The sequence below is a fragment of the Gambusia affinis genome, linkage group LG18 (assembly GCF_019740435.1).
Source record: "Gambusia affinis linkage group LG18, SWU_Gaff_1.0, whole genome shotgun sequence".
Lineage (NCBI taxonomy): Eukaryota > Metazoa > Chordata > Actinopteri > Cyprinodontiformes > Poeciliidae > Gambusia > Gambusia affinis.
The window spans coordinates 23344241-23371238 of NC_057885.1; the positions used below are offsets into that span (position 1 = coordinate 23344241).

Sequence of the window (26998 nt, forward strand, 5' to 3'; positions counted from 1 at the left end):
TGGGGTCTGTTCTAGAAAAACTCAGTGATATTTCAGCAGAAATGTATTTCTTCTTCTAATGATTTTTATGAAATCTAATGACCTCAACATGCCGTCATATTTTACCCATTCTGGACTCAATTAACTCGCTGTTTTATTCATTTGCATTATTCACTCTAAAAAGCAAAATCTACCCTGATGTGACATTTTTTAAGTTCATTTGCTTTTGCTAGTTGTTCTGGAAAACAAGCATTAAAAAACGCATAAATCTTTACGCTATAACAAATACTTTTTTCTCTTTTATTCAGATTTTGAATAAAGACTCTGTATCTAAAATAAACCATAGACACATTATACACAGCTTTTGATTGTGGTTTTAGTTCTTTATTGTCATATCACTGTAGATCATCTTCACAACAAGCAGTTACACATACAGTGGTCTTAGAGTATATCACTGTCCAATACGAGGAGAGCAACAGTTAGAATCACAGCTATGGTTTCTTTCTCCACCCCACCCACAGACCCTGAAAATAACCACCTCCTCCTCTCCGCTACACCACAAACCCAAGTGATTACAACCATCAAAGTAATGTCACAGGTGCCTGACGAATAAACAGGACTCTGGAATAAATAAATCAATAAATAACCAAATGAATATGTACAATACTTAAATAAATAGTAATGAGTTGTGTATATATATTTACATACACACAAGTAGCTCACCAGAGAATGGCAGGTTCCACAGGCATAGAGCTATTTTATTTTTTATATCTCATTTTTAATACAGCCACAAGGCGTACAGCTTCATTATGTAACACAGCCACAGATCAGACCAAGGCCAAATTATTATGCCTCAGAAATCATAGTGCAAACATTTTCAGAAAGCAGGGCAGGTTCACAGGTTGAGCAACGTCAGTTTAGATCCAATATGGCCGCCACATGCATGACATGTGGTGACAGATGGAACTGTCCAACTGCATTTATGACTGTTGAAAATTTGCTAAAACACACACATAAAACTGTATCTATTTTCAAAAGTCGTAGATAAATGCAGAGAGAAAAAAACCTGTTGCTGTTGGTTGGCATTGCTAGCATTCAAAGTGGTCACTGAAGACGATTAGACTCTAATCTGACTTTTACTGGAAACCAGTTAAACTGGGACAGATGTTATTCTCAGACTGAGCCCCAAAAGTACTGTAAGACATACCTTTATCAAATCCTAAGTCGTTTTCACAGCATCTGCAAGATTTTCCAATATTTTGCCAGTTTTGTGAGATTCCAAATGGCTTAAGGAAGATTCTGACATTTTTTGTTTCATAAGATCCCAAAAAAGGGTCGCAAGATTTCTCAAAAGTTCTCAGAGATTCCATACATGTTCAGAGATCCTGACTTGTTTTTTGTTTTTTTTGGAAGATCCCATAAAGGTTTGGCAGGTTCCTGAAAACAATGAGGGTTCAAGAGGCAGATAAGAGAAATACTCTGCATCAGAAATGTGTAACTTCCACCTCCATTAGCCATGGAAACAAATATACTTCATGATCATAACCCGCTCTCAAAATGATCAGAACATGTGTAAAAATATAAATACAATTATTGTAATTTGTTGGTAAAACCGTAATAGTTTCAGGATCTCTAATAATTCAGTAATTGTTTATAAGAAGATTTAACCATGTCTTTTTATAAACAAATCTCTCCGCCACATTGATAAAAAAAAAAAAAATATTACACATAGAATCAGTTTCGTATACGTTTTCATCCAGTTGAACACAAACAAATCGGCCCCTGAGCGTTGTACTAAGCATGCCAAACCCATAGGGGGCAGTGTAACGCTAATCTAAAACCTGTCAGCTGATCAGATTGTTTCAAAACAATCACAACTTCGTGTTAGGAATTAAACATGGCGCCAGGAGGTTCATTTGTGTGGACAGATTTATGGGTTGAACTATATTTAAATAATGTATTAGAATATAAAGTTATTAAAATAAGACTGTTGATTGGGAATCGTGTCAAACGAGGTTCATATTGTTGGTTTTTTGTTAAATACGGAGTTACCCCAAATCTCCACTTTGGTGGGAGTTTTTATAATCATTTTAGTGATATTAAACAGAGTTTTTGTGTGGATAAAAGGCAAAAACACATAAAAATGTATTTGTTTGACCAGATACTGACCTACATGTGGTCTAGGCCTGAGACAAGACAAATAAATCATAAGTTTGAGTTTCATTTAAATGTTTATCAATGTAGAAAAACTGCAACAACTCTTGGGCAGTGACTAGGCCACTACTAAAGACTAATTACATTAATCCTTCTCAACGTTTGCTTGATCTAATAAAACATTTGTGGGATTTCATCACTCCTCTTAATCTTGCAAATCTTTGCCTGATGTCACAAGAAAACATGGAGGGTTTTGCAAAGCCTTTCTGGGATCTTACACAACCAAGTCAGATGAAAACTTTGCTTTTTCTTCTTTGGCTCTTTCGGGGCTCACAGTTCCTTTCTGTGAAGTAAATGGAACGCTGCACTAATTTTCGTCATGATGATGCAATTGAACTACAGAAGAAAAATGTCTGCTTTGGCGCCGTCGAAGCAGAAAGAGGCTAACTCCATTCAATAAAATCTTTTGATGCCCCCACAGAAAAACTAACACACCAAAGCAGATGAAAAAGTCTCAATTTAAACTCAAACTGAAAAAGCATTGCATTTTAATATCAATGCTCAGCTTTTTTCCTTTCCTAAATAGTTTGAAGGTCGTCCCAGATGAGTGTTTTTGCTAGCTTCCAACCGATGAAAGGTTGAGATGAAACCAGGTTTGGTTTAAGTGCTACGTTTTATCCTTCAGTCCAGACACTACGCTGAAAACTAAGCAGAGGCAAGTAAAGTCGCCGAGGTCTGACACTCACTTAAGTGAATAGTGAACATGGAGAATAACACTGTACAACAAGTTCCTCATTGAGGTTAGAATACGTCGCCATAGAGGGCAAATCAGCAAGGACAAAAAACAGAAACAGATAAAAGTAGGGCCAAATCAAATTAAGACATTTAACAGAAAATATAAAAGTCATAAAGCACTTTGTAGTTTAAATAGGAATGCTTAGACCTAAGTGGGATAAAAGCTTGCCCACGGAGCAATTATATAGCACTTTCTAAAATAAGCTAATTGCTCACAATGAAAGCTGAGACAGACGTCTCACCAGTTGTATTTTTACTGATTTTGTGTTTGGACAGCCATCCTTGACAGCACACATTAAGCGCTTCGGTTGCATGCAGCTCACAAACTTTCCACAGACAGAATCTGAAAATCAGATTTTTAGACACCGAAGTTCACGCAGTGAAAAAAAAAACCAAACAAAAAAACAACATAAAATAAAAAAGAAAAACACTGAACATACATTGTGCTCCAAACCTCCATCTTCTAAAACCTGCAACAATTAAAGAGTAGCTAGGATGTGGCAGAGAAAGTTCATTACTCTTATTTTGGTGTCGCACATTGGACTGTTAGCTAGAGATTGCTAACTAGCATGCAAGCTAGCTAGCCAATAGATAGATAGACTGTTAGCTAGGGACCACTAGCCAGCATGCAAGCTTGCTAGCTAAAAGATAGACTTATCTACAGATTGCTAGCGAGCTAGCACGCAAGCTAGCAGATAGATAGATAGATAGATAGATAGATAGATAGATAGATAGATAGATAGATAGATAGATAGATAGATAGATAGATAGATAGATAGATAGATAGATAGATAGATAGATAGATAGATAGATAGAGTTCTTATTGAAATGTTCAATTTTATTGTTGCATCATAATTTATTGCCATGGTGTTTATTGTTTATTTGACAGTAGATTTCTGTGGTTAGCTTGACACTGCAGTTTCATAATATTAGCATTCATGTCTAAAATACTCTAGTTTTCGTTTTTACAGTTTCACTATTCTCCAGCCAAAATAGTGTATGACATGTTAAATCCTTTCATCACTGGCGTGATTCTCATGTCATTCGAACATAAAGCACTAATGAGTAGGTTAACCACAAAGCCGAAGAACAATGCAAATATTCTGAAGACAAAAATCAGTAGTCTGTGTTGTTATTATTAAAACAACTGGAAATTTAGAGAGAAGTAATACTTGCAATATTTTTCAACTGAATTTAGCTGGATAGTGTATGAAGGGTACTCACTTGTTTGTTTTAAAACTCAATACAAAAGTCAATACAAAAACCATGATATTTTACTGGTATTGAAATCCTTACTAATGGAAATAAGTCCATGTATTCTAAAATGTTACCACAGACGTTAGATTACCTATTTAAAATAATTTAACTAATAAGACGTGACAAAAGCGAGCAGTGCTTATAAATGAAGCATGACCCTCTGACAATCTAATCCAACTTCACTTAATGTTACATGAGGTATTCAGTATTTAGCCAGTGTATACTGATGAGCTCTCTGCTCAATACTGTGTCATTACAGCACTAATATATGATGCTAACGGCTGCGTGTGATTAGCCACCCTTTACACAGTTAGCATTAGCTTTGCTAGCACAGATTCCTGCTGATATTGCTTGTTAAATGCAATTATTACCAGGATAAAAGAGTTTCTATTTGAAATTAAAAAAGTCTTGATGTAAATTTGGAGCTGTTTAAAAATAGCACTATGGTACAAGAGGAAGCCACAAGTACAACATTTAGCACTCTGGTTGTATTTTTTGCTAGCAAAACTCCTAGAAATGTAAAAATGCCTTTTCAGTTTTGCAAAATCAAAACTTTGAAACAGTTACGCCTCATCAGTATGTAAATTTCAACTGGCTTCTGGAACACATGCTAATCTTAAACCTCTAGGTCTTAAAAACATGTAGCTAGCATTAAGTCACAAACCGAACATCTCAGATGCTTCACCAAAGCATTTAAGTGAACTAAAGACTTTTTATGAATGTATTATTTTTATTACTACCAGTATAGCTTGACTGCTTGATAAACTGCTGCATTATTGAAGATCTATATGCAACAGTTACCAACTTAATCTCTTCCATGAAGTTGTAACAAACACCTTTAAACCCAATTAGAAAGAACGCGACTGATGCAGAAACTAAAACAAGTAGCTGCAGTACCAGTCCTGTCCTGTCTAATTCTACGTCAACTAGAAGAAATATGGACAATATTTACCACCAACAATGAAACTGTGGTTTTATGAACAAACCCAAACTATATTTTTTATATTTTCTGTTGAAAATTCTAGAACCAGAACAAAATTCTCGGAGCACCATTGAGGTTCTAGGATTTTCCCATCCAGCTGTTTCCGACCGGTGACGACATTCTGGCACGTTTAATGTTTTAATGTTTATGTTGACAAGTCAAAAATAACCTTCTGATGTTCTGTACCATTGATGATAGAAAACCTAATCCTATATTTTTAAATGAATATTGTTAAAGAATAATTTATTGATCCCAAGGGGAAATTAAATATGATATAAAGTTAAAAACATAATAAGTTTGGTTTAACCCAAATAACATTAGGAAACAAAAGATTAGCAATGGTTGCTATAGTACAGGAAATGGTCAGTGTATAAAATTAGAAAGGAAAACAAGATTTAATTATGTTGTGATGAAATTGTGTTTTTTTTTTTTCCCCACCAGGGGGTCTTTTTGTGGGCTCTAGTGTCCCTTTTTTCATAGCAGGCTGACAGGAAGGGGGAAGGAGAGGGAGGAAGACATGCGGCAAATGTCGTCGGGTCCAGGAATCGAACCCGCGACGGCCGCGTCAATGACTGAAGGCCTCCAAACATGGGGCGCGCTAACCTCTACGCCACCAGAGCACACCCTGTGTTTTGGTTTTTTTAAAGTATTGTTTATATTTTAGGCCAGAATTGGTCATTGACAGTTTTTAGAGTTCACTCGTTCAAATAAATCTCATTAATGCAGAAATCAAAGTCGAACTCCTTCAAGCGCCATTTTTTATATGATAGAGATGATCAGAAATTGCCTTTTTGTATTCCTAAGAGCTATATTAATTATTTTAATTTTACGTTAAAATCTGACTGATGGCAAACTGGTTGTTGGTGAAATTACTGAAAATTGTAATTTCTGCAGGCGATGAGTCTTCTGTAAACTATTTTGTTTCCTACTTCAACAGTTATGTGTCGTTTTAGGGAGGCAGTGATCAACATCCGAACTGAATGCATGTTGGAACAAAGTCCTGAACTTTAAACGTTAAGATTTCAGTGAGTCAGTCTCGCGTGCAAAGGCAGGGAACTAGACAAATCTGCAAGCAGCTCCACACTTTAAAATCCACAGATGTGATTCTAAAAGGACAGAAAAACAAAACCTCTCTGTAGCTCAGTGCAAATCTTTCTACAAATGGTTACCAGTTTATTTTAGCCGCTGTAGAACACGGCAATCCAACATGGCTGCTGTCTTCTAAAACTCCGCTAAAGTTTCCAACCAAGACAGATAAACTCAAAGATTAAACCTCGTATTCTCCCTGGAACTGGATCTCATCTCCTAAATCGTTGATGTGGCTGGTCATGCATTCAACCACTGAACTGAAAATCTACGCCGACTCCGAGAAAGGCAGAGTTAGTGAAATGAACACAGCTGTTGCTCTGTAGGTTACGGAGCCATGCTAAAAGGCAGAGCTAGTAAGACGGAGAGAACAAAAATGAAAACTTCTAGAAAAGCAGAAGAAGTCAAAGCAAAGATGAGGAAAAGCTGTCGGGTTGGTAACCGATGAGCAGGAATTTGTGCTGGCTTCGTCATAACGGAGTCCGGACATTTTGAAACACACATTCAGACATGCACGTACATAATACACTGTGCCTTGTTTGCAAGTCTCCAAAGCCTCGTTGGTGTCCAATGCTGCCAGGCTATGCACCATGCTTTAACAGACCAACATCTCTCCATCTTCTCGTCTCTTTCAGTCCTCCGTCGCTGCGCCGCTTACTCTATAGTCTCCTCCTCATCGTCTCTTTTTGAAAGTCCTGTGTTGTCCAGCGTCTTTCTCGGTTCGGTCCGTTGTAGTGAAAGCAGAATTGCACAGAAGCACAGAAGAAGAAGAAGTAGAAGGAGGGCGTGGTTTGTCGTTTCTGCAAATACAGGCTGTTTCACGGGTGTCCGGATTGGTCGAGAGGGAAGAACCGGGCGGCCGGCTGGACACTAGTGGGGCAGCGGCACCAGGATATCCACGTAGTTGATGGGGAAGAATCCCGACTGGCCGTTGATCATGCCCTCGTACCAGTTCTCGTCGATCTGATTGGTCAGAGTGATGATGTCGCCCTCCTTGAAGCCCAACTCGCCCTCGTTCTCTGGCTCGAAGTCGTAGAGCGCTCGACAGCAGGGCTGGTCCATCGGCGCTGAGAGACGACGACAAAACACAAGCTGGTCACTGGACCAGTCAAAGTCTGCTCCACCAATCAGAAATACACAGAGAAGCACTTTATATTCATGTAATCCATAATATTTTATACCGGAGGTCAGCAAGGTAACAGAAATTACACTCAAGTAAGAGTAGAAAATATTTCATAATAAAATTAGTCAAGCAAACGTAAAAAAAACCAGTAGTAAAAATACTCCCAAAAGTTACTCAGGTAAATGTATCCAGTTACTCAACTCTCGTCATTATAGCACAAAATATGTGTTGGAGTTTTGGTTCGTACTCTTTACTGACGTTAAAATTATTGTCAAGGTTTGTAAAAAAATATAAAAAGATAAATTTAACTAATGTCTGAATGTAAATGACAGTGTATAATTAGTAAAGCACATCTCTGATCCCACTGATTCTTTTTCAATAGACATAATTATGAGGTGATTGGATGAGTCTGCCACCTGCTGGTAGAAACTGGCAACTGCATCATATTTTCTTAAAATTGAAAGCTAGAAAACAGCCAGTTGGCAGAAAATGTGCCACTTTTCTCAAGGTTACTTCAACTAAATCAATAAACATTTAAGTATTCTCAATGTTAAAAGGCAAAAAATGGCAGATTTTTCTTTCTGTGCTTCATTTCTAACTCTTTTACCAGTTTTCAGGTTAATTTCCATTGGATTTAAGCCTCAGTGTGACTTTATTTCTCCGGTTGGACGCATGTTGGATACCTGGTGATTTCCCCGGGGATTTGGCCGAGTGGATCCCCCCGTTGTGGCTCTCGCTGGGGGGCAGGAGCTCCAGAGTCATCTTGGGTTTGGGTGTGTACTCCTTCCTGGGTTTACTGGACACTTCTTTTATCCTGGAGACGGGAAAAGACAAACGTTTCAGTGAAAACACGAAGATCTACGTTCTCTGGCTGACGTCTGGTCGGATCCAGACCTGTCCTCCATCTTGCTGGAGAGCTGCTGGAGGATTTCTGAGGAGCGGCTGTGGTATTCCAACTGGGCCTGGACCAGCGCCGCCAGCTGGCTCACCTGCTCTATCTGGAGCACACACACACACACACACACACACACACACACACACACACACACACACACACACACACACACACACACACACACACACACACACACACACACACACACACACACATAAACACAGGTTGTTATGGTTCTGCTCTGCAGGCCTGAGAGTCTTTTGTTTTCCTACTTCTCTGATTCGTGGAACTGACAGAAGAAGAAGAAACTGTCTACAAATAAAAAATATTCAAATATCTGATTACGTTTCTGTTTTTAGGAGAATTTTTTTTTAATGAGAGTCACAATTTGTTATTTTGATTATAAATAACAGAAAATATGAAAACCTAATCCCTAAAGAATAAAAATAAATAAATAGAGGAAAATACATAAAAAGTGCTAAAGATTTTTTTTTTATAAATTAGCTACAAATTAAAATCTAAAAACAAAAGTGTGAGAGTAAAATAAACGAATAAAATACTAATATATTAAAAGAAATAAAGTAACTAAGAGAAAAAATAAAATAAATCATATAAAATTTAAACAAATCAGGCAAAAATCTCAGAATTAATGAAGTAATAAAAGATGAACCAGAAATTGTTTTAAATTTAAACTTTAAAATATGCATGAAAGGAAGATAAAAAACTAAAAAGTCATAAAATATTAAAATGATTGCAGATAATATAAACACAGTGAAAATAACAGGAATTTTTCCATGAAACTGTTTAAAGCTGTTTGATTTTATTATTTATTAATTAGTATTTTCTGTTAGCCTGGATTGAAGCGTCTCCTAGCAACAGCAGGACAGGCTTCGGCCATGTTTCTTACGTCGCTCTCCAGCAGGTTGAACATGCTCTGCTCGGCGATCTCTTTGCTCTCGTCGAACTTCTCCAGCGCCTGCTTGATCTCGTCGTCCTGGACTTTCCCCTGACGTTTCTTCTTGTAGTCGAAGTCCAGACGCCGGCCCTCCATTTTCTTCAGATGATGCTGCAGCGATCAGACACAAGACGTTAGCCGGAGCCGGTTCTGGTCGCCGTTCGGCCCGTTCGGCGTCTCCTCAGCGGTCGGCCCACCTGGATCTCCTTCAGGTCTTTGTCGTGGAGGTTCTGCAGCGGGTCGATGAAGTTCTGCTTGACCTCCATGTCCAGAGCGTCCTTCACCTCGCCGAGCTCCCTCATGGCCTCGCCGGCGTCGATCAGCGCCAGGCCTGGACGAACAGAACCGAACAGAACAGAACCGTCAAGTCACAAGGACTCATGAGTAGAGTTGGGTAGTAACTAGTTACATTTACTTAAGTAACTTTTTTACTGCACTGCACATTTTACTTCTACTTGGGTAATTTTAGTGTGAAGTATTTCTACTCTTAAAACAAACATGTTTTCATAAAAATTCACCCTGCAGATCCTGCTGATTTGTGACGTTTCATTCTGGAAACAGATTATTTTTCAGACACCAACAAACATTAATTCATTACAAAAAAACAGCTGGGTGATTTTTAAAAGCTTCGTCTCTTCTTTTGTCTCAGTAGAAATGAAAATGGAGGAATAAAAACGTACAAAATCTGCACTTGTAATCAACTAAACTGTTTTATTTATTAATGGTTTATCTGTATTGATATTTAGTACATTTCCCAGAAGTCTTGTGGTTTTTGGAGCAGAACTTTGTAAACTAAAGTTCTGCTCCAAAGAACCAGCCACAGTTTTCATCTCCTCTGAACAAGACGGACTAGTTCAGTTTAAATAAAAACACTTTATTACGGGTGAACACAGACGGTCCTGGAGGCCCGGCATCCTGCATCCTGCATGGTTCAGTTTTCTCCCTGGTGGCACCAACAACCTTTTCAGCATGTCAGTGATCATTTGATCCAGGTGCGTTAAACCAGGGAGAGACTAAAATGGATGCCGGTCCTCCAGGACCCACTTTGGGCCCCCTGCCTTAAACCCAGTTCAGTAGATGGGAAGAGCTTCCTGCTTACCAAAGCAGGACTCTTCTCCCAGATCCCGCCCAAACTTCAGCATGGCGTCTCCCAGGATGGACTCGGCCTGCGGGTAGCCGGGCCCCTTCTCCTGGCCGCGGATCTTCGACATGGTGTTGATCATACTCAGCTTGGCTCTGGATGCTGCCGGCAAACACAGGCTCTGACTGTCAGCCATGTTTTCATACAGTGTGTGTGTGTGTGTGTGTGTGTGTGTGTGTGAGAGGGAACCACACCTGGATTGGGCTGGAGGTACTCTGTGGTTTTGGTCATGATGTCCAGCACCGCTCTGCTGGTGATGTCCACCTTCTGCAGGAGAAGAAGAGGAACAAACTAGAACATTCAGAACCAATTAGTACAAAAATAAGTGATTTTTATAAGTAAAAACATAAAACAAACTTAATTTTGGTGTCGCCATGGTAATAAACCAGGGTGTCCAAGTTGTGGCCTGTGGGCCTTTTGTGATCCAGAGAATAATTTTTTCTGGCCGCCAGTAAAAAAAAAAAAAATTTGTACATTTTTAAGAGAAAGTTTACACCTTTTTAAAAACCAATTACTGACATTAATATAAAACTGAGGATCTAAATTTAACTGAACATTTTTAGTTTTCAGTAGATTTATTCAGCTGCTGATGGTGAAGTAATATGGCCAGGAAAAAACTTTTTTAATTTATTTATTTTTCTTCATTTTGAAAATAAAGTCTTAATATTACACAACAAAGTCAAAATAAAACAAGTAATATTAGCAGAATAAAGTTATATTGCCAGAATGAAGTTCTATCTTACTAGAATGCAGAAATTTTATGAGAAATCCTCCACTAAAAGTAATTAAAAAAGTAAAATAAGGATTATTGATACTTTGGTATCGGTTTTACAAATTAGGGTATTTAAAATATTTAATATTTTAGCACATTAGAATCAAATTAGGACTTTTAAACGATTGTATAAACAACTGAGTTCATTTAAAGAAAAAATCATGTCAGTTTTTAAGTTTATCAAAGCTTATTGATCATTAATCAGAATCAGATCAGGATTTTTATTGATTGATGATCGGACAGAAAACTGCAGACTGTGCATCACTAAGATTAAGTTTTATTTTGTTTAAACTATTAAAATAGGCAATTCAAGCATCACAAACGCCTTGATTCAGAACTTTATAGATACTTTTAAACAGTTTATTGATATGATAAATGACCTTTTCCATTTCCTTGAAGTCATCGTCCAGCTTGGTTCCTTCGGCTCCTCCAACTTTCTCGCTGACTTTCTGTGACGACGGACGGAGAAAAACAGGAAAGACAGAAAGAGAGCGAGTTATTATTCTCATCCAGCGAACATTTTACAGCCAACAACCTTCTGCAGGAGATCTGAGAGCTAATGGACGGAAAACAGAGGAGAGCTGCTGCTGCCGAGGAGGAAGATGGAAAAATGAGCTGATGAGTCTGATTATTTATGCAGGAAACATAAAAACAAAAAAACGTTTTGATCTGATAAACATCAGATCAAATACATCTGTAATTATTATAAGATTTGTAACTTTTGACATATAGATAATATCCTGAACTCCTCTCTCCTCTGTAGCGACTCCAAATGTAAAATCTTCCCTTTAATTACTTCAAGACGTCTTCTTTTATCGCCATTTGTTCATTTAAAGTCATAAAAAGAGCAATTAACCCTCCTTCACTTAAGGCCAAGTGACTCATTAGTCATTTTCTTGTTTTGTTTCTAAGAAAATTAATTTCAAGGCGAATCCTTCAGTCTTTAAATGCCTCAGTGAGCAGCAGCAGCGTCTCTGTTTTCATCATTTCTGCTGCTGGACAGATGAATATATTCCAGATTTGAAGGTTTTCTAAATAAAAATCTACATCAGAATCTCACCTGCAGTAGATAACCTTTCAGTCGATTAAGTGTCACTTAATCAAATTGTCAGAGTTGGAACCAGATAAAACGTGATTTATAGTCTTATAACATTTTTATAATTTGCACACACATAATTTTCTAACCTTCAAACTGTTGCCACATGTTTTAAAGTTGTTTACATAGAAAGCTGAAGGTTACAGTCTGCAGAAACATCCATGTTGATAAACAGCAAACAGGTCAGAATAACAACCTGATGGAAAATAAAGGCAGATCAGAAATGTTATGGAATCAACCGGTTAGCTTAGCCAGTTAGCAAAAAAGTTGACCTGAAGCTGTAAAATAAAATGGTGGACGCTGGTCAAACTGGTTCGTTTGTGTAGAAAGTTTAGTGTGTTTGGGGAGATGTGAACAAAAAGTGAACCTACAAACTTCGGTCTCAGTTCGGTTGAAGTGAACTTTGACGTGGGTCGAATATATACAAGCAGAATGGAGACCGCGCCAAAAGCACGAAGTGGACTACAGCGCAGGGCATTCTGGGTAAATACAACCAAAATAAATGTGTCTAGCTAGCGAGAGAAATGGCACTTGATTTTTTCCCTAAGACAAAAATAAATAAATAAATCTAACAGCTGATAAAATCTGACTTTGTGAAGAAGGAAGTTGAGCTCAGTGTTTCTGTATCATTTCCTTTGGTGGTTCTTGGTGCAGCGCCCCCACAGGCGAGGAGGGGAACAGGTTTTTCAAAAGGTTTGGTTTGTTTGGTTTCGATGCAGTGAGAAAAAAAATCACACCAGCTGAAAATGTAACAAATGTTGCAGTTCTGGTCCCAAAAAAAAAAAAAAAAACAAACAAAAAAAAAAACACACCAAACTATAAAGTGTGAAAACACAAATCTCTGCAAACCTCGAAGAACTAAAGCAATATTGTAAAGACAAGTTTGACAAAGTCAGAAAGTGCAGTTGACTATTTGGTCAACAAATCAAGCATATAAAAACAACATAATAAATATAAATAAAATAGTCCATTCAATTAGTTATCTAAGCTGACAGAATCCACTCTAAGTGTTGTGAAGCTGTTTAATTCACATCTAAAGGTTACATAATGGCACCAGTAAGGCAGCTGGTTCAGGCCTCTTGGGTCACTGTGGGAGCAGGAAGCTGCAGAGCGACATTATTCCCTGCCATCGCCTCAGGCTGCAGAGTGGGCCATCAGCCGCCCACGCTCCGTTCACACACACTAACACCCAAAACGTTGGTAAACAAACACATAAAGGCCTCGCATGGCACCAGCAGCACCATGATCCGGCCCATAAATTACTGTAATGAGGCTACTTAGCAGAACAAAATATTTATATATCGATGGAGGGATGGGAGAAAAGTGTAGCCAGCTGGAGTTTAGGAGTTATGAATCGGTAACCCGTCCATGCATCCTGGGATTCCTGCAGGAGGGAGATTATAGCGTCTGGTTTTACAGGAGCTTTTGGGGCATCAATCCAACAAAGTCTAATTGTTTACTGGAATTATTGGAATGTGAAGAGAATTTTATGTAGCAAAATTCAAAAATTCAAAAGCTGGGCGTGCTGTGGTGGCGTAGGGGACAGCGTGACCCACATTTGGAGGCCTTCACTCCTCGATGCGGCGGTCGCGGGTTCGATTCCCGGACCCGGCCAACGTTTGCAGCATGTCTTCCCCCCTTTTCTGTCAGCCTACTTTCAAATATGGGACACTAGAGCCCACAAAAGACCCCCTGGTGAGGAAAAAAAATATAAAAAATTCAAAAGCTGTACACAGATATTTCAACTAGTGTGAATGTGAGTGTCTGGGATCTGAAGCAGCTGCATCCATCAAACAAACTCTCTAGACAGACATGAACAGCCTGCACAGCTGTGAGTGCAGGTGTTAGCGACGATGTGTTCAAAGACGCTCCGACGGAGGAAATATGTCACAGAAAACCACGGAACGTTTTTAAGATGAGGAGCTTCTCAGAATAAAAAAAGAAGTCAAATTTAAAATTAAAACAACGTGAGACCAAGGCGGGAATGAAAAGTGTGAAGGACCGACAGATGGGGATGCAGTTACCATAGAGACAAGGATGTGAAAGCTTTCTATTATGTTTCCAGGAAGCAAACACAGACAAACCTATAAGAGTTTTTTTGCCTGCTAGGGAGGAAACCTCAGCCTGGTCTCAGTGAGGTGTGTGTGTGTGTGTGTGTGTGTGTGTGTGTGTGTGTGCGTGTGTGTGTGTGTGTGAAAGTCTTACATAAGTCAGCCTATCTCAGCAGTTTCATCTTTACCATCCTTTGTTGGAGGGAAACCTAAAGTGTGTTTGACCTGTTTTTCCTGCCAATATTATACAACAGATGGTTCAGTTGTTTGGACCCTGGATCATGAGGAGAAGATAAGAGCTGCAGAGAGTAGACAACAGACAACAATCACATCAATGTGAACAATTAGGCAGAAAATAGTCATCAAGAAGTCGAGCAAACCGCTAATTAGAGTCGAGCTAACGACCAATGAGAGGTGGTGGTTAATCATAGTCAAACCAGCTAACAGCAGTTCATCAATTGAGTCAAATTTACAGTGAACCAGAGTTGTGCTAATGTCTAACTGGATTCACTTCTTACTTATCAGAGTCAAGAATCAAGCTAGCAGTAACTCAAGCTAACAGCTGATCAGACTTGAAAAGTCACCAACAGTCACTTTAAATCAAAAATAGTGAATCCTAAGGAGATTTTCTTTCATCCAATACAAGAAATGCAAACATTTATTTTCTCTATCATTCATCTTTATGATCCATAATTTGTTTTATGACAGTTTTCTCAGTGGTTCAGTCTAGAGAAAGATACTGTAGAAGTTCTGAAGGAAATGGGAATGTTGTGTCTGTTGGGTATTTGTTAGGATTTTTCCCCAGAGGGCTAACAACTCTGCAGTAGGTTGTTTATTTTACAGACATGATAACTCTTACAGCTTGTTAGCCGCCTGTCCAAGACTAAGGCATGGTGGCCAAACAATGTGCAGCACAAAACCCCCAAAACCAACGTAGAAAGGTTAGCAGGAGTTACATCACAAAAGAAGGTTAAATCTCAGCTGTAATGTGATAAAATGGCAGAAAGTTGTAGGAGCATGAAAAGTTAAACGGACTCTTTAACAGGCCCATCCGTTCTGCTTCTCTCCTCCTCCTCAGTCTCTCTCTCCCAACATTCAGGACTCTCGCTGCCTCTGCTGTTTTTTCTCCTCCATCTTCCCTCTGTGGCTCTCTTGTCCTTTTATTTCTCGTCTTACATCCACACTCGCTTTCTGCTGAGTCACAACCCGCCGAGGCCTGCAGGAAAATCAGCTTAATTACAACGCTGCCGTGACAAATGTCAGAGGTCGTGGCACCCTGACAGCAGCTGGAGGCCGCTGCTCTCCAAGGAGAACTGGACTATCAGGAGACGGAGAGCTTGGCAGCCGGAGTCGGTTCATCTTATCGGTCACCAGACGCCATCTTAGACGGTGGATACCAGAGGACTGATGGACAGTTTGACCAACGACGGATTAGTGTTTGAACGTTGGTGCAGGATTCTTTTGGATCAGAGCCCAGAATCGTCCTAATGAGACGCATTTCTGCATTTTAACTTTGGATTTGTGGTCCAGAATGTTTAATGAGTCAAAACTGCAGCGTCAGCAGCAAACTTTAGATTTCCAAGCCTTTATTTTAAGGTCTTGTTCTTATATTTTCCCCTTTACTGCAGGATCATTTATCTTTATTGGGTGTTTATTAAACATTTTTAATAAAAATCACTCGGCCTTCACTTATTAACATCCTAAACTCCACGATTATCTCCAAAGTTTGACGTAAAAATTTTGCTAAATTGTCCATTTTATGTCCTGTTGCAACACTGAATCGGATTTATAAAATCTTTACAGAAGGGATGTCCAAAGTGTGGTCCGGGGGCTGTTGGCAGCACTTTGGAGCAAATCTCCAGGCACTTTCATATTTAGGGTCACATTTTCACAGACAAAATCTTCTTAAAAGTGACGGATTATGCTTCCTTGAACGGGTTAGGATAATTGTTCATCACCTGTTTTTGCACAAACTCATTCTTAGATGATGAGATTTCAGTCTATTTTGTTCTTGTCACTTTGAATCCAGATAAGCTGCTGCTGGATTATTTACATATTTTAATGTGAGATTTAAGAGGTTAAATAAAATAAATCTGCAGAATGTCTCAACCTGACTGTAATTTCCATTAGTTTGTAGAAAAGGTAACAACATTTTTACTTTTTGGCCATCAATGGTTCTATATTTTATTTTTTTGTGCCTCTTCTGAATTAAAAAAAAAGAAACCACTTATGTTGGCTGCTAAAGTGTTGTAGTTTTAGTTAAAGCTTCAATCGTTTCCATTCGTCTTTTCCTTCCCCCTGTAATGATTTTATTGTCCATGATGCCGATTCCTTCGCCTGCTCCGTTTGTTTCCGCGGCAGCCGGGTCGCTTGCATCATCTCTCGGTTAGATACTCGACCAGAAACCCGAACAGAAACGGCTTTAATTAGCCGAGGAAACGTGACGACCCGACCCAGAGGAGGAGAGGCGGTTCGGCCGTAAACCACTGAAATGTTTCAGTGTTTAGACAAAGACAACGCAGGGAGGCTTTAAGGTTCAGGTTTTATGATGTGGAACTGAAAACATCAATAAAAACCTCCAGGAACAGAAAGAGAAACAACATAAACATCGAGCTTTTCCTCTTCACTCATGGAACATTTTTAGGATTTCAGGGTTTTATGTAAATTATTACAGAAATGTGACACATTCTGTGCGACTATGAGCTGTGATGATTAATGGTTGCCATTTATTTTGTCTTGGGAATCCTCAGCAGGAGGTTGAGAGGCTGGAAGGGGATGGAGAAAAGAAACGTGACAGAGAGACGAGGCAAAAACTGAGATTTAGATGAGAGAAAGAAAAGATCAGATCTGGTTCATTCAGAGATTTACACTTTATTATTAAAACAGATTAAACCATTAAATCTGTTAAATGGGACGCTTAGCCAATCCTGATCATGTAATCCACCATTGTTATTGCTTTGAGGTCAAAGGTCAGGTCAGAAGCTGAAATAATACTTCAGTTTTTCCACAAAGTCGTTTAGATCATCGTCTACATGAACACATGAGGGGAAAGTTTTCACTCTGTAAAAATTAAAAAAATAAGGTTTGGCCTTAAAAAATGCTGTTTCCATGGGAACGGAGGGCAAAAATTGTTAAAAACTTTTTCATTTTAAAGAAAAACATTCCCGTGTGGAAAGTAGAGAGATTTATTGCAAAAAACAGAGATTAATTTCCAAAAAATAAAAATTATCAAAATAAATTGGTGCACTAACATAAAATATAAAAAAAACATGCAAAAGTTCTTCATCATTGTTTAAAATACAGATTTATGAACTAATGAAAGAGTAGGAACAATTACTAAAGTAGAAAAGTTCATATAAAAACTCATTAAATTAAAAATGCAAAAATTAGTCTATTGTGATTCTTTTCCTTTGTTTTAATTTCCCAACAAAAATCAATTTTTAATGAAATCTGCATGTCATTAAAGATTAAAACATTTAATCTTTTTTTTTATTTTTTTACTTTAATAATTGTCAGAATGTTTCTGAAGTGTTGAGGATTATTCAGTGTGTTTAATCTCCTGCAGTGTGTAAACACACCAGCTCTTCAGCTGGTTACTCGTCATCCGCCCCCAGTTTAAACTGGGTTCACAGTGGAGGCGTACGACAGGAATGGAAAACTAAATTCTCACCGAAAGCTTCAAGAAATATCCGGAGAGAGTTTCAGGTTTGGAGAGGAGAAGCAGAGAGGATTTTATCTCTGTAATCAGAACCAGAACCGATCAACCAGATTGATCTGAAGGCGGCTTTAATCCAGACGTGACAGGAAAAGATGTAAAAAATAAAGAGACTGAGGAGCTGGGAGCAGAAACGAGGAGGAACCCTAACAGCAGCAGAACAGGTTGGAGAGAGTTTCTCTGAGACCTGTTTGGGTTCCTGCAGGAATCCGGACCAGCTGCACTGCAGCAGCTCCAACTGCTGCAGCAACATTAACTAAACATGAGAGCAGAGGGGAAACCTGCAGCAGCTCCTCAAGATAACATCACAACTGCAGGATGTAGGAAAAAACTTTAAAACCTGCAGAAACACCCAGATTCACTGAAACTAAACAGATACCACAGCAACGTTTTCTACTGTTTTATTATTCCAAAACTTATTTGCAGCAAATCCTCTGAAATTTTTTGACTTTTGAAACTTCCCAGATTTTTGTCAGCTGATCATAGAAAATTTGCATTGAACTCAATAATGTGCATTAGTGCCAAAAAGGTGGGAATCTGATGACTTTTTTGTGAACAGAATAATGTGTGACTTTTCATTGAGCTAATATTTGAAAATGACTCAATAATGTTTGAGTTTCAGTGATTAAATACAAAAATACCTGCTGCTCTTATGTTATTTCTGAAATAAAATGTAGTTATTGTGTGGAATATAACTTCCTTCTGTTCAAAGTTGATTCAAATGTCTTCTAAATGTGAAGCTAGCAGCAACAAGTGGAGGAGGGGGAGCACCGTTTCCTCTCTTAGGCATTAAAACTAATATAAACAACAGGAATGATATGAGAATGACTTCTGTATTTTAAAAACGGTAATGCTTATGTGACACAGCAGCTGATTCCTGTTTGAAACATGAATTATCTGTGGCTAATAGAGACGATTAAAGCGAAAGGAGAAGAAGAAAAGATGCAACAGAGCAGGAACAAAAACACTCAAAGCCTCCGGATCCATTTCTGCCCTCATTAGTATTCACACCATGAAGTCGGACATAAAGCGGCGCTGGAGTCACGACTCGCTGGCGGTAAAACAGAAACACATCCGACACAAAAACAACCAAATCCTGCAGCTTACGGAGCAACCAGATGGTCCAGAACCAAGACTTTTGATTTTTACAGTTCACATTTTTATCATAAAGCAAACAACGGCTAAATAAAAATAAAAATAAAAGTATTGTTATTTTAAGAAACCAAACTGAACACAACGCCAGTGTCCCAGCTTGACCAGACAGTGGCGCTGTTTTGTGTCAGTTTCACTGCGTAACCTCACTTTATGATGGAAAGTTTGGTTTTATCAACTGAAGCTATTTAACGTTCAACAAATAAATGCACTGACAGAGGTTAGTTTGTTCAGAACGATCAAGTTTGAACAAAGATTTTCCTAAAACACGACAAAAACGCCTCACAGGTCCAACAAACATCAACGGATCAGTTCAGGCAGTCGGATGTGATCAGAGGCTCATCGGTGCCGTTAGCCAGTCGTTGAGATTTAATTAGTTCAATTTATCAGTTTCCTCCGTTTTCAGCACCAGAACTTTCCTGCTGCGTGTTTCTGGTCCGCAGAACCAAACGCTTATTTTGTAGGAAACTGCGTGGCACAGCATTCATAGAAAACATGAATCCTGTTTAATTTACAGCACACATTTAATCATATTTTCTTATTTATTGATATTGTTTGATATGCTCATGAAAAAAACTGGAGAAATCTGTAAAATTAACATTTCCAATAATATTGCCAGTTTTTATTTTTAATTGTCGTTATTTGAAATCCAGTTTTTCATGATAAATATGATAAATGTGGTTATGTTATAATGTGATGCTGTTCAAAAACGTTTTAAGCTCCTACAGCTAGCTGTGAAGCTAACAGCAGATCTGTTCATTTTATTAAAATATCACAACACAAACAATCAAATGTTCTCCAAGCGTCCTTCCTGATGTGACCTTTGACCTCCGCCTAGCAGGAGTTTATCAGAAACAGTCGTCATCGTCTGTCAGCTGATGATAAACTCAACGTCTTTCGTCGTCGGAGTCGCACAGAGACAAGGTCAAAGGTCACGGTTCAGCTGGAACAGAAGGCGGTTCTTCCTCTGCCTCCCCGTCACGTGCGAAGCCCTCAAGGATGATTAATTATTGAGCTACAGAACGAGCCAAAACCGTCCCAGTGTGTGTGTGTGTGTGTGTGTGTGTTGGCATCACGCCTCCTCTCTGCTGACACGCGTGTGGTTGCCATGACAACACGGTCCATGGAGCCGGCAGGAATAGAGGGAGAATTAAACACGTTTACATTGTTAACGTCCTAAATGTCCAACTATAAATGTCATATTTAATTCTCCTCTAATAAAAATGTCAGTTTGTTAAGAAGAAAAACATAAATAGACAGAATGTAGAGTCATTTTATAGACTTTGGATAAATTTACTTAAAATCTGAATAAAATTACTGGATTTAGTTTAATTATTGATTATAAAGTTAATCATTTTGAGTCTGAACGAGCGATATCGGCAAAAAGTTATATTTCTTTAAATACCTCAATAACGATTTCAGACAATATTCTGCATTTTACTTTTGGCCACATCTGTGTGTTTTTTCTACTTTCCTTTTTAAACAGTGGCCAGAATAAAAAAAGATATTAATATGTAAATATATATATAAAATAATCACACAATACACTCAGTGTGTCAAAGAAATCAAAGTGTAAATAAGTATTAAATGAGTGTTTTTGTTTATAGCATTTATGTTCCCACAGCCAAAACCGACACAAATAGATTTTCATTAATAAATTACTCTTAATTATTAATGAATTAATAATTCATTAATAAATTTTTATCCAATTTATTGATTAGATAAAAATAAATCAATGAACCACTTCAATCTTTTTTAACAATATTTGAAATACGTTAAAAGATGCATAATTCCTTTTTTCAGTAAGATGGTGATTCATTTTTGGATCAGCAGATTAATGATTGGATATAAAAATGAACTTAATGTGAAATTTTTGCAGAATTTGAATCAGGTTAAGTTCTGGGTTGAACATATTTACAGACAAAGAATTTTTTTTTAACTGAAAAGTTAAATGTCTATAATCTTTTGTACAGTTTTGACTTAATTAGGATTTTGCTGAAGGAATTTGTTCTTTCATAATCAGATGAATCATAATTAACTGTTTCTGCCTTTTCACATGTAGAGAAAACTGAGCAGAAATTGGAAGTAAAAATCTACATTTCTAACTTTGACCTCATTTCCTCGTGGCTCTTTGTGCTTCTTCTGCGTTTCTACACCTGGACATCGATCTGTTCTCGCTCTCGGGTTTCATTCAGGTCGCCGGTGTCTCGTTTCCCGCTCCGTCGCCGTCGCCAACGCCGCCGCTCTGCCCTCGGCTGCGTGAGGAAACGCCGTCATGCTGGGACGTGGCCTACATTCAGTTTTAGTTTTCAGATTCCTCTGCTGTGTTCGGATTCCAGCACAAACGAATCCATTGATGTGAAAAGGAAGGAAAACACCGAGCAGCTCAGTTCTGATTGGACAAGCATTAATATTAAAAAACTGAGAATTTAAATGGAAATGCCAAATCCATAAATGATCCTATTGCTGTTAAAATGATTAAAATGTTGATTATTACAGTTTTAATAACTTTATCTAAAACTGCGTCATAATCAGTGAAATCTACTCACTTCACAGTAAAAGTTTAAAAAAATGAATAAAAATAGTGTTTTATATGCAGCTAATGTTTACATAAACTGCATAAAAACTATTTCCATTTAATGTTTGATAAACAGTTTTTAAAAACTGTTTATTCTGGATTTCCTTCCACAAATTTATTGGAGTTCTGGCCCATACAGAACTGGTGGAACTGGGTCAGGTTCTGGGGTCAGAGGTCAGGGGTCAGGTTAAACTCTGTCTAAAGGAAACATTTTTCCAAAATGTTACTCAAAAGTAGCAATGCTTGGTAATACAGTTAGTTACTCCAGTAAAAGTATAAAGTAAAACAATAAAAATACTCCTAAAAGTTATTAAATAAATGTAATTAACTAATTCTGGTTATGCTCTTTATTTTAATTAGGGAATTAATAGGAAAAGTCTGGAAATTGACCAAAACTACAAAAAACAAAACAAAACAAAAAAAAATCAAAGTAGGAGTCCAACAAAAACTGCTGATGTTGCTGAACTGAGGTAGAAACACGTATCAAAAGAATTGGAAATATTGGTCCTTATCAATAATTATTGATTTTCTTTTTGCTTTAAATATCTGAAATACTGACCAGATGTTGATGTGATGTTTCCTGTTTCATCCAGTTTTCTCTTCACACCGTTTAATTTGAATTTTTAAGAAGTTATGAGTCAAAATGGCCGAACTTTAAACTGCTACTCAACAAGTTGTTGCTAGGCAACCAAAGAATGAGTTAGTTGCTAGGTAACTAAAAAAAGAGTTAGTTTGTTGATTCTAGCTGGCTAAAGTCTTCCCTCTGCCTTCATCTCCCAGAATGCTGTGCGGTTCTGGATCAGAGTTCAGTGAAAACTCTATCGATTGATATTGATCTTGTGTCTATTGCAATATTGTTATTGATTTATTGTCCAGCCATAAAAGAGCTAAGGTTTAGCTAACTTGCAGCTCCAGCTCTTGTTTACGTTTATAAATTAATGTTTTTTTAATTATAATTACCTTTTAAAGATGGAGGACGTAATGTGGCGTTGTGTTTTTAATCAGGATAATCATGAGCCAGCCGTACGCCGTTCTGCGCTCGGTGTGCGAAACATGAATAAAGCATGTTAGCGAATCAGATCACAGCGGCCGACATCCGCAGGGATCATCATCATCATCATCATCATCATCATCATCAGAGAGATGACCAATCAGCTTCCAGAGCCGCCAGCCGCTCTCCCATAATGCCTTGTGTCAACTCCCTGATCTATTTCAGGCGACATCTCACCTCACTTCAAATATCTGATTCAAGCTTTGATTTTCTTTTTCTTTCATCTCAGCATCAAATCAGATCCTTGAACTGATCAGTGGGATTTCCTCTGCTTCTGAACGCAATAAAAATGTTTATGATTCAAAGTTACAAGTTTTTCTTTAAAATCTAAGTAAATAAACAGAAAAATATTATGATTACCACCTTAAAAATGAATATTTAGACTAAAAGAAGTTCTTTAAAGAGGCTTTAATCTAATATTTGTACCATTCAGAGAGTTTTATCTGTCAGACCAACACAAAGTTTCTTTATGTTGGTTTATGTTTCTTTAGCTAGCCGTCTTTCCTCTGCCTACATCTCAGTTCAGTGAAACTATTAAATATTTTATGTTTTTAAATCGATCAGATGTTTATTGCAGTAGATACTGTTATTGATTTATTACCCAGCCCGTTTATTAATGTATATTAATGAATGTTTGATGTTTAAACTATTAAAATATTAGCTAAATATCTGCATTTTTAGAAGGCAGGTTGGCTGTGGTTCCTAACTCCTGTGGGTACCGGGGGTCTCCTGTAGGTCTGGACTTTGACTAGACCATTCCAACACATGGATATGCTTTATTGTAAACTATCCTGTAACTTTTAGATGAATCTCTGCTCCAACACAGAGAACGTTCCACATGTCTGCTGAACTTTTCAGATTTTTATTTGTAAAATAAAAATGAAACTATTTTACTTCACAGTAAAAATATAGACCAGTTTGTGTTGGTTTATCACATAAAACCCAGTTAAGACACGGTGTGGCTCCAGAGGGATGAATAATTTAGCAAACAGAATGAAAACTAAAGTCACGCAGAGCAGACTGAGCAGGACGGTCCGTGCTGTCCTCTGCTGCTGTGCTTTTTATTTTTATGTTTTTGCTTCCTGCTCTGCTGCAGTGACCCAGTTTTCACCCTCAGGGATCAATAAACATCATCTCCTCTCTTTATCGGCGCCGCCGCCTGACAAACGCCACAGAGATGCGCAGGAATCCGTCCTGATGACAGCCAGACGGGAAACAAGAAGATTCCTCCTGGAGTTTATCTGTTCGCAGACAGAAAACATTTAATGATGCTGCAGAAGCTCAGATCACCATAAAGGTGGAATTAATAAGATTTTTATTCATTTTTGACTATTTTTAATGTTTCCTGAAGCCACAGTTGAAGTTTTTATGATGCCCCAGATTTTAAACTGCAGAAATGTTTCAGACGTTTTTGTCTGAAAAACAGCAGAGACCTTAGAGAAGCAATTGCTGCTGATCATCAACCTGGGAAGGTTTATGAAGATATTTTCAATCTTTGTGAAGTTAAAGTGAATTGAAGGCGAAACCTACAGCTTTGATACTTTTCAAGAAGTAGTTTTTAGAAAATAACTACTTCATTCCTCAAATATTACAACTGCATTCTCATAATATTATGACTTTATTCTCCACCTGAATTTAAAGTCCAAATAAACAGAAGCTTCAAAGCCAAACAAGATGGCCGCCCTGGGCGCAGTGACATCACTTTGAACTTTGGAGACCCAAAAAGTTCATTGATGGAAAAAATATCCAGATTTTCAAAAAATAGGGCATTGCTTGCTAGCAAACATCAAATCAACAATCAGGAGTTTTTATCGGCATGTAAACATCCAGACGAGAAGCTGGACTTTCCTCTGACGGGTTTCCAGAACCAACAGCAGCAAAGAGAAGAAGAAGAAGAAACCGGAGGACTAACGAGACGGAGACGGAGAGGACGCTGAGCGGAGGAGACAGGATGTCCGTCCGCGCTCCGGCTCCGTCTCCTAAACAGAACCAACAGGCAGCTGACAGGCAGAGCTGCGGGTCAGAGGTTCTGCTCATCAACAACCGGGTCTGCCGCTTCGCCTGGTTCTGATCGCACAAATACACAAACAGACGAGCTTCAGTCAGAGGTAAAGGCTTGGTTTGAAAGACGGAGAGATGATGAAAGAATGAAAAGAAGAAAGAGAAGATGAAAACATGGAGCGATGAATGAATGAGGAGCTCTAGAAATCACAGAGGAAGAGAGAAAAACAGAGAAATGTAATATCAAAGCTCCGTGTTCAGATTAATAACGAGACCTGCTGTAAAAAAAACCTGAAGAAACAAGATGACAAGAAACGACGGAGCGCAACAGAAACAAACATAAAGTCTATTAAATTTCTGCAAACAAAGAGACGACAAGAAACATCTGGAAAACAGGAAGGATCAGAGAGAAAACCAGGATTTAAACAATGTCACAGAGACGGAGGAAGAAAATATTACACTAGAGGTTTGATTATTAAAAACTGAGAGAAATCCACGTTCCCATTCTGCTCCCACCATCAGTACAATACAAAACCAATCTATTGATCATTTTTCTGATAAACTGATCCATAATTGAATAGCAAAAGATGCTTAATAAGAGATTTATTTTTTACAGAATTTGAATCAGCCGAGTTCTGGCAGAACAGATTTACAAACATTTATTTTATCATAAATGTGGAATGTTTGTTTTTTGACCAGTTTTTGGCTTTTCTTTAGACTTTGGTAACTTTTAATATTTCTTCTGGTTAACCCTTAAAGCCCAGCAGGACAAAATTAAATATTTCAGGCAACGCAAAAATAAACTCTAGCAAATAATCAGGATCTCAAGGGTAAATATTGACAAAACTGTGAAAAAATAATTTTAAAAAACTGAAAGAAAACCAGAGTTTTCAGCTAATATCTAAAAATGTTTTTTCTCTGCTTTATTAAACAAAACACACCAGACCCGACCTTTGCCCTCATTCTAACCACTTTCATAAACGCTCTACCAAACTTTAATCAAACACAAACAGCATCCAGGGTCTGTAGCTAGCACAATGTGGTCACATGGTTTCTGAAGCTCTCATTTGATTGGCTGATTGGCCACCATGACGACTCCTTCCCAGGAAGTAGCAGCTTAACTAAATACAGTTAAAAAAAATAAATAAATGACGGATGGATTTAAGTTAAAGAAACACTTAAAATTGTAAACAATAACAGTAAAAGATGGTGATAGAGAATAGCATGAATTAATAGGTTAAAAGAAAAAAATTGCATCAAATGGATGAATAAAGGGTACAAATAGATTAATTAAGAGATTTCTTCATATAGAAAGGTGAGAAGGAATGATGGAGTGATAATAGATGGGAGTTTGGATGATCTGAAACGAAATAAAAATCGAGACATGCTAATTAAGACTGATGAAGAAAGTAAAGAAAAAAAGGAAGGAGGGAAGATGGAGGGATGACGGCAGAAGAATGTGGAGGAGGATGGAGGGAATTCCCTGTTGCTTGAAGCAACAGCCAATCAGCTCTGCAGACTTCAGCACATAAACTGTTACATAATGTTACAGAAGGGGGTTCACCCTCATTTTAAGGCTAAAAACGCACAAAATATCGCGAGAATTGTTCAAACGTCTCAATAAAACAACAACCGATTGAGAATTTAATTTGAAAAATCTAAAAAAAGAAATATTATAAACTGAACATATGAGCAAATATATCTACAGAAATATCGCCAAGAAACACATCTTGGCTGTTATTGGATAAAATAAACATAGAAACTATATTTATAAAGAATTGGAGCGTTTTATGAATAATGAAGGAAATGAGATTCAGTGTTTACCTCGCAGCTCTTCAGGTTTCAGTAAATAAACTGACTTTCATCAAATTCTGGCGCATTAATGTGTAATTATTGCTTAAAGAGAGACCCAAACATGAAAAAGTAACACATAAATGAACATGTTGTCTTCTTACCTGGGTGGCTTTATGGAACTGCTTTTTCAACCCCGCAACAGACATCCTCTCTTCGGCTTCACAGGCAGAAATAAACAGCGGAAATAAAGATTTCAGGCTATTTCCGGCGGACTGGAGGCTTTAATTCGCGCTAAGAGGAGAAAGTGTCGGTAAATCCTTCAGGTAGCGGCGGATACAGTCCGATTTTCCCGAGGAAACTGGAGGAAAGAGGAGCCAGCGAGGATGATGATGGTCAGACCAAACCCAGCTGGATCTATTTT

At 37.9% G+C, this 26998-nt stretch overlaps 1 protein-coding gene across 10 annotated transcripts; it reads right to left on the bottom strand.

The window, feature by feature from the left end:
* Positions 1-347: 347 nt before the first annotated feature.
* On the bottom strand, positions 348-26998 carry LOC122821023 (endophilin-A1-like). Of its 10 annotated transcripts, none has more exons than XM_044098837.1 (13): positions 22291-22409; positions 21266-21408; positions 14441-14585; positions 12325-12431; positions 12200-12213; positions 11520-11588; positions 10562-10634; positions 10326-10469; positions 9424-9557; positions 9179-9337; positions 8271-8374; positions 8060-8190; positions 348-7320 (listed from the first exon to the last, which is right to left on the bottom strand). In XM_044098837.1, the coding sequence occupies exons 4-13, from the start codon at positions 12341-12343 to the stop codon at positions 7124-7126; spliced, it is 1044 nt and encodes a 347-aa protein (XP_043954772.1). In that variant the 5' UTR covers positions 12344-12431; positions 14441-14585; positions 21266-21408; positions 22291-22409; the 3' UTR covers positions 348-7123. The 10 variants fall into 10 exon arrangements, with proteins under 10 accessions (XP_043954772.1, XP_043954771.1, XP_043954769.1 ...); XM_044098836.1 differs by having other exon boundaries at positions 21266-21443; XM_044098834.1 differs by having other exon boundaries at positions 21266-21475.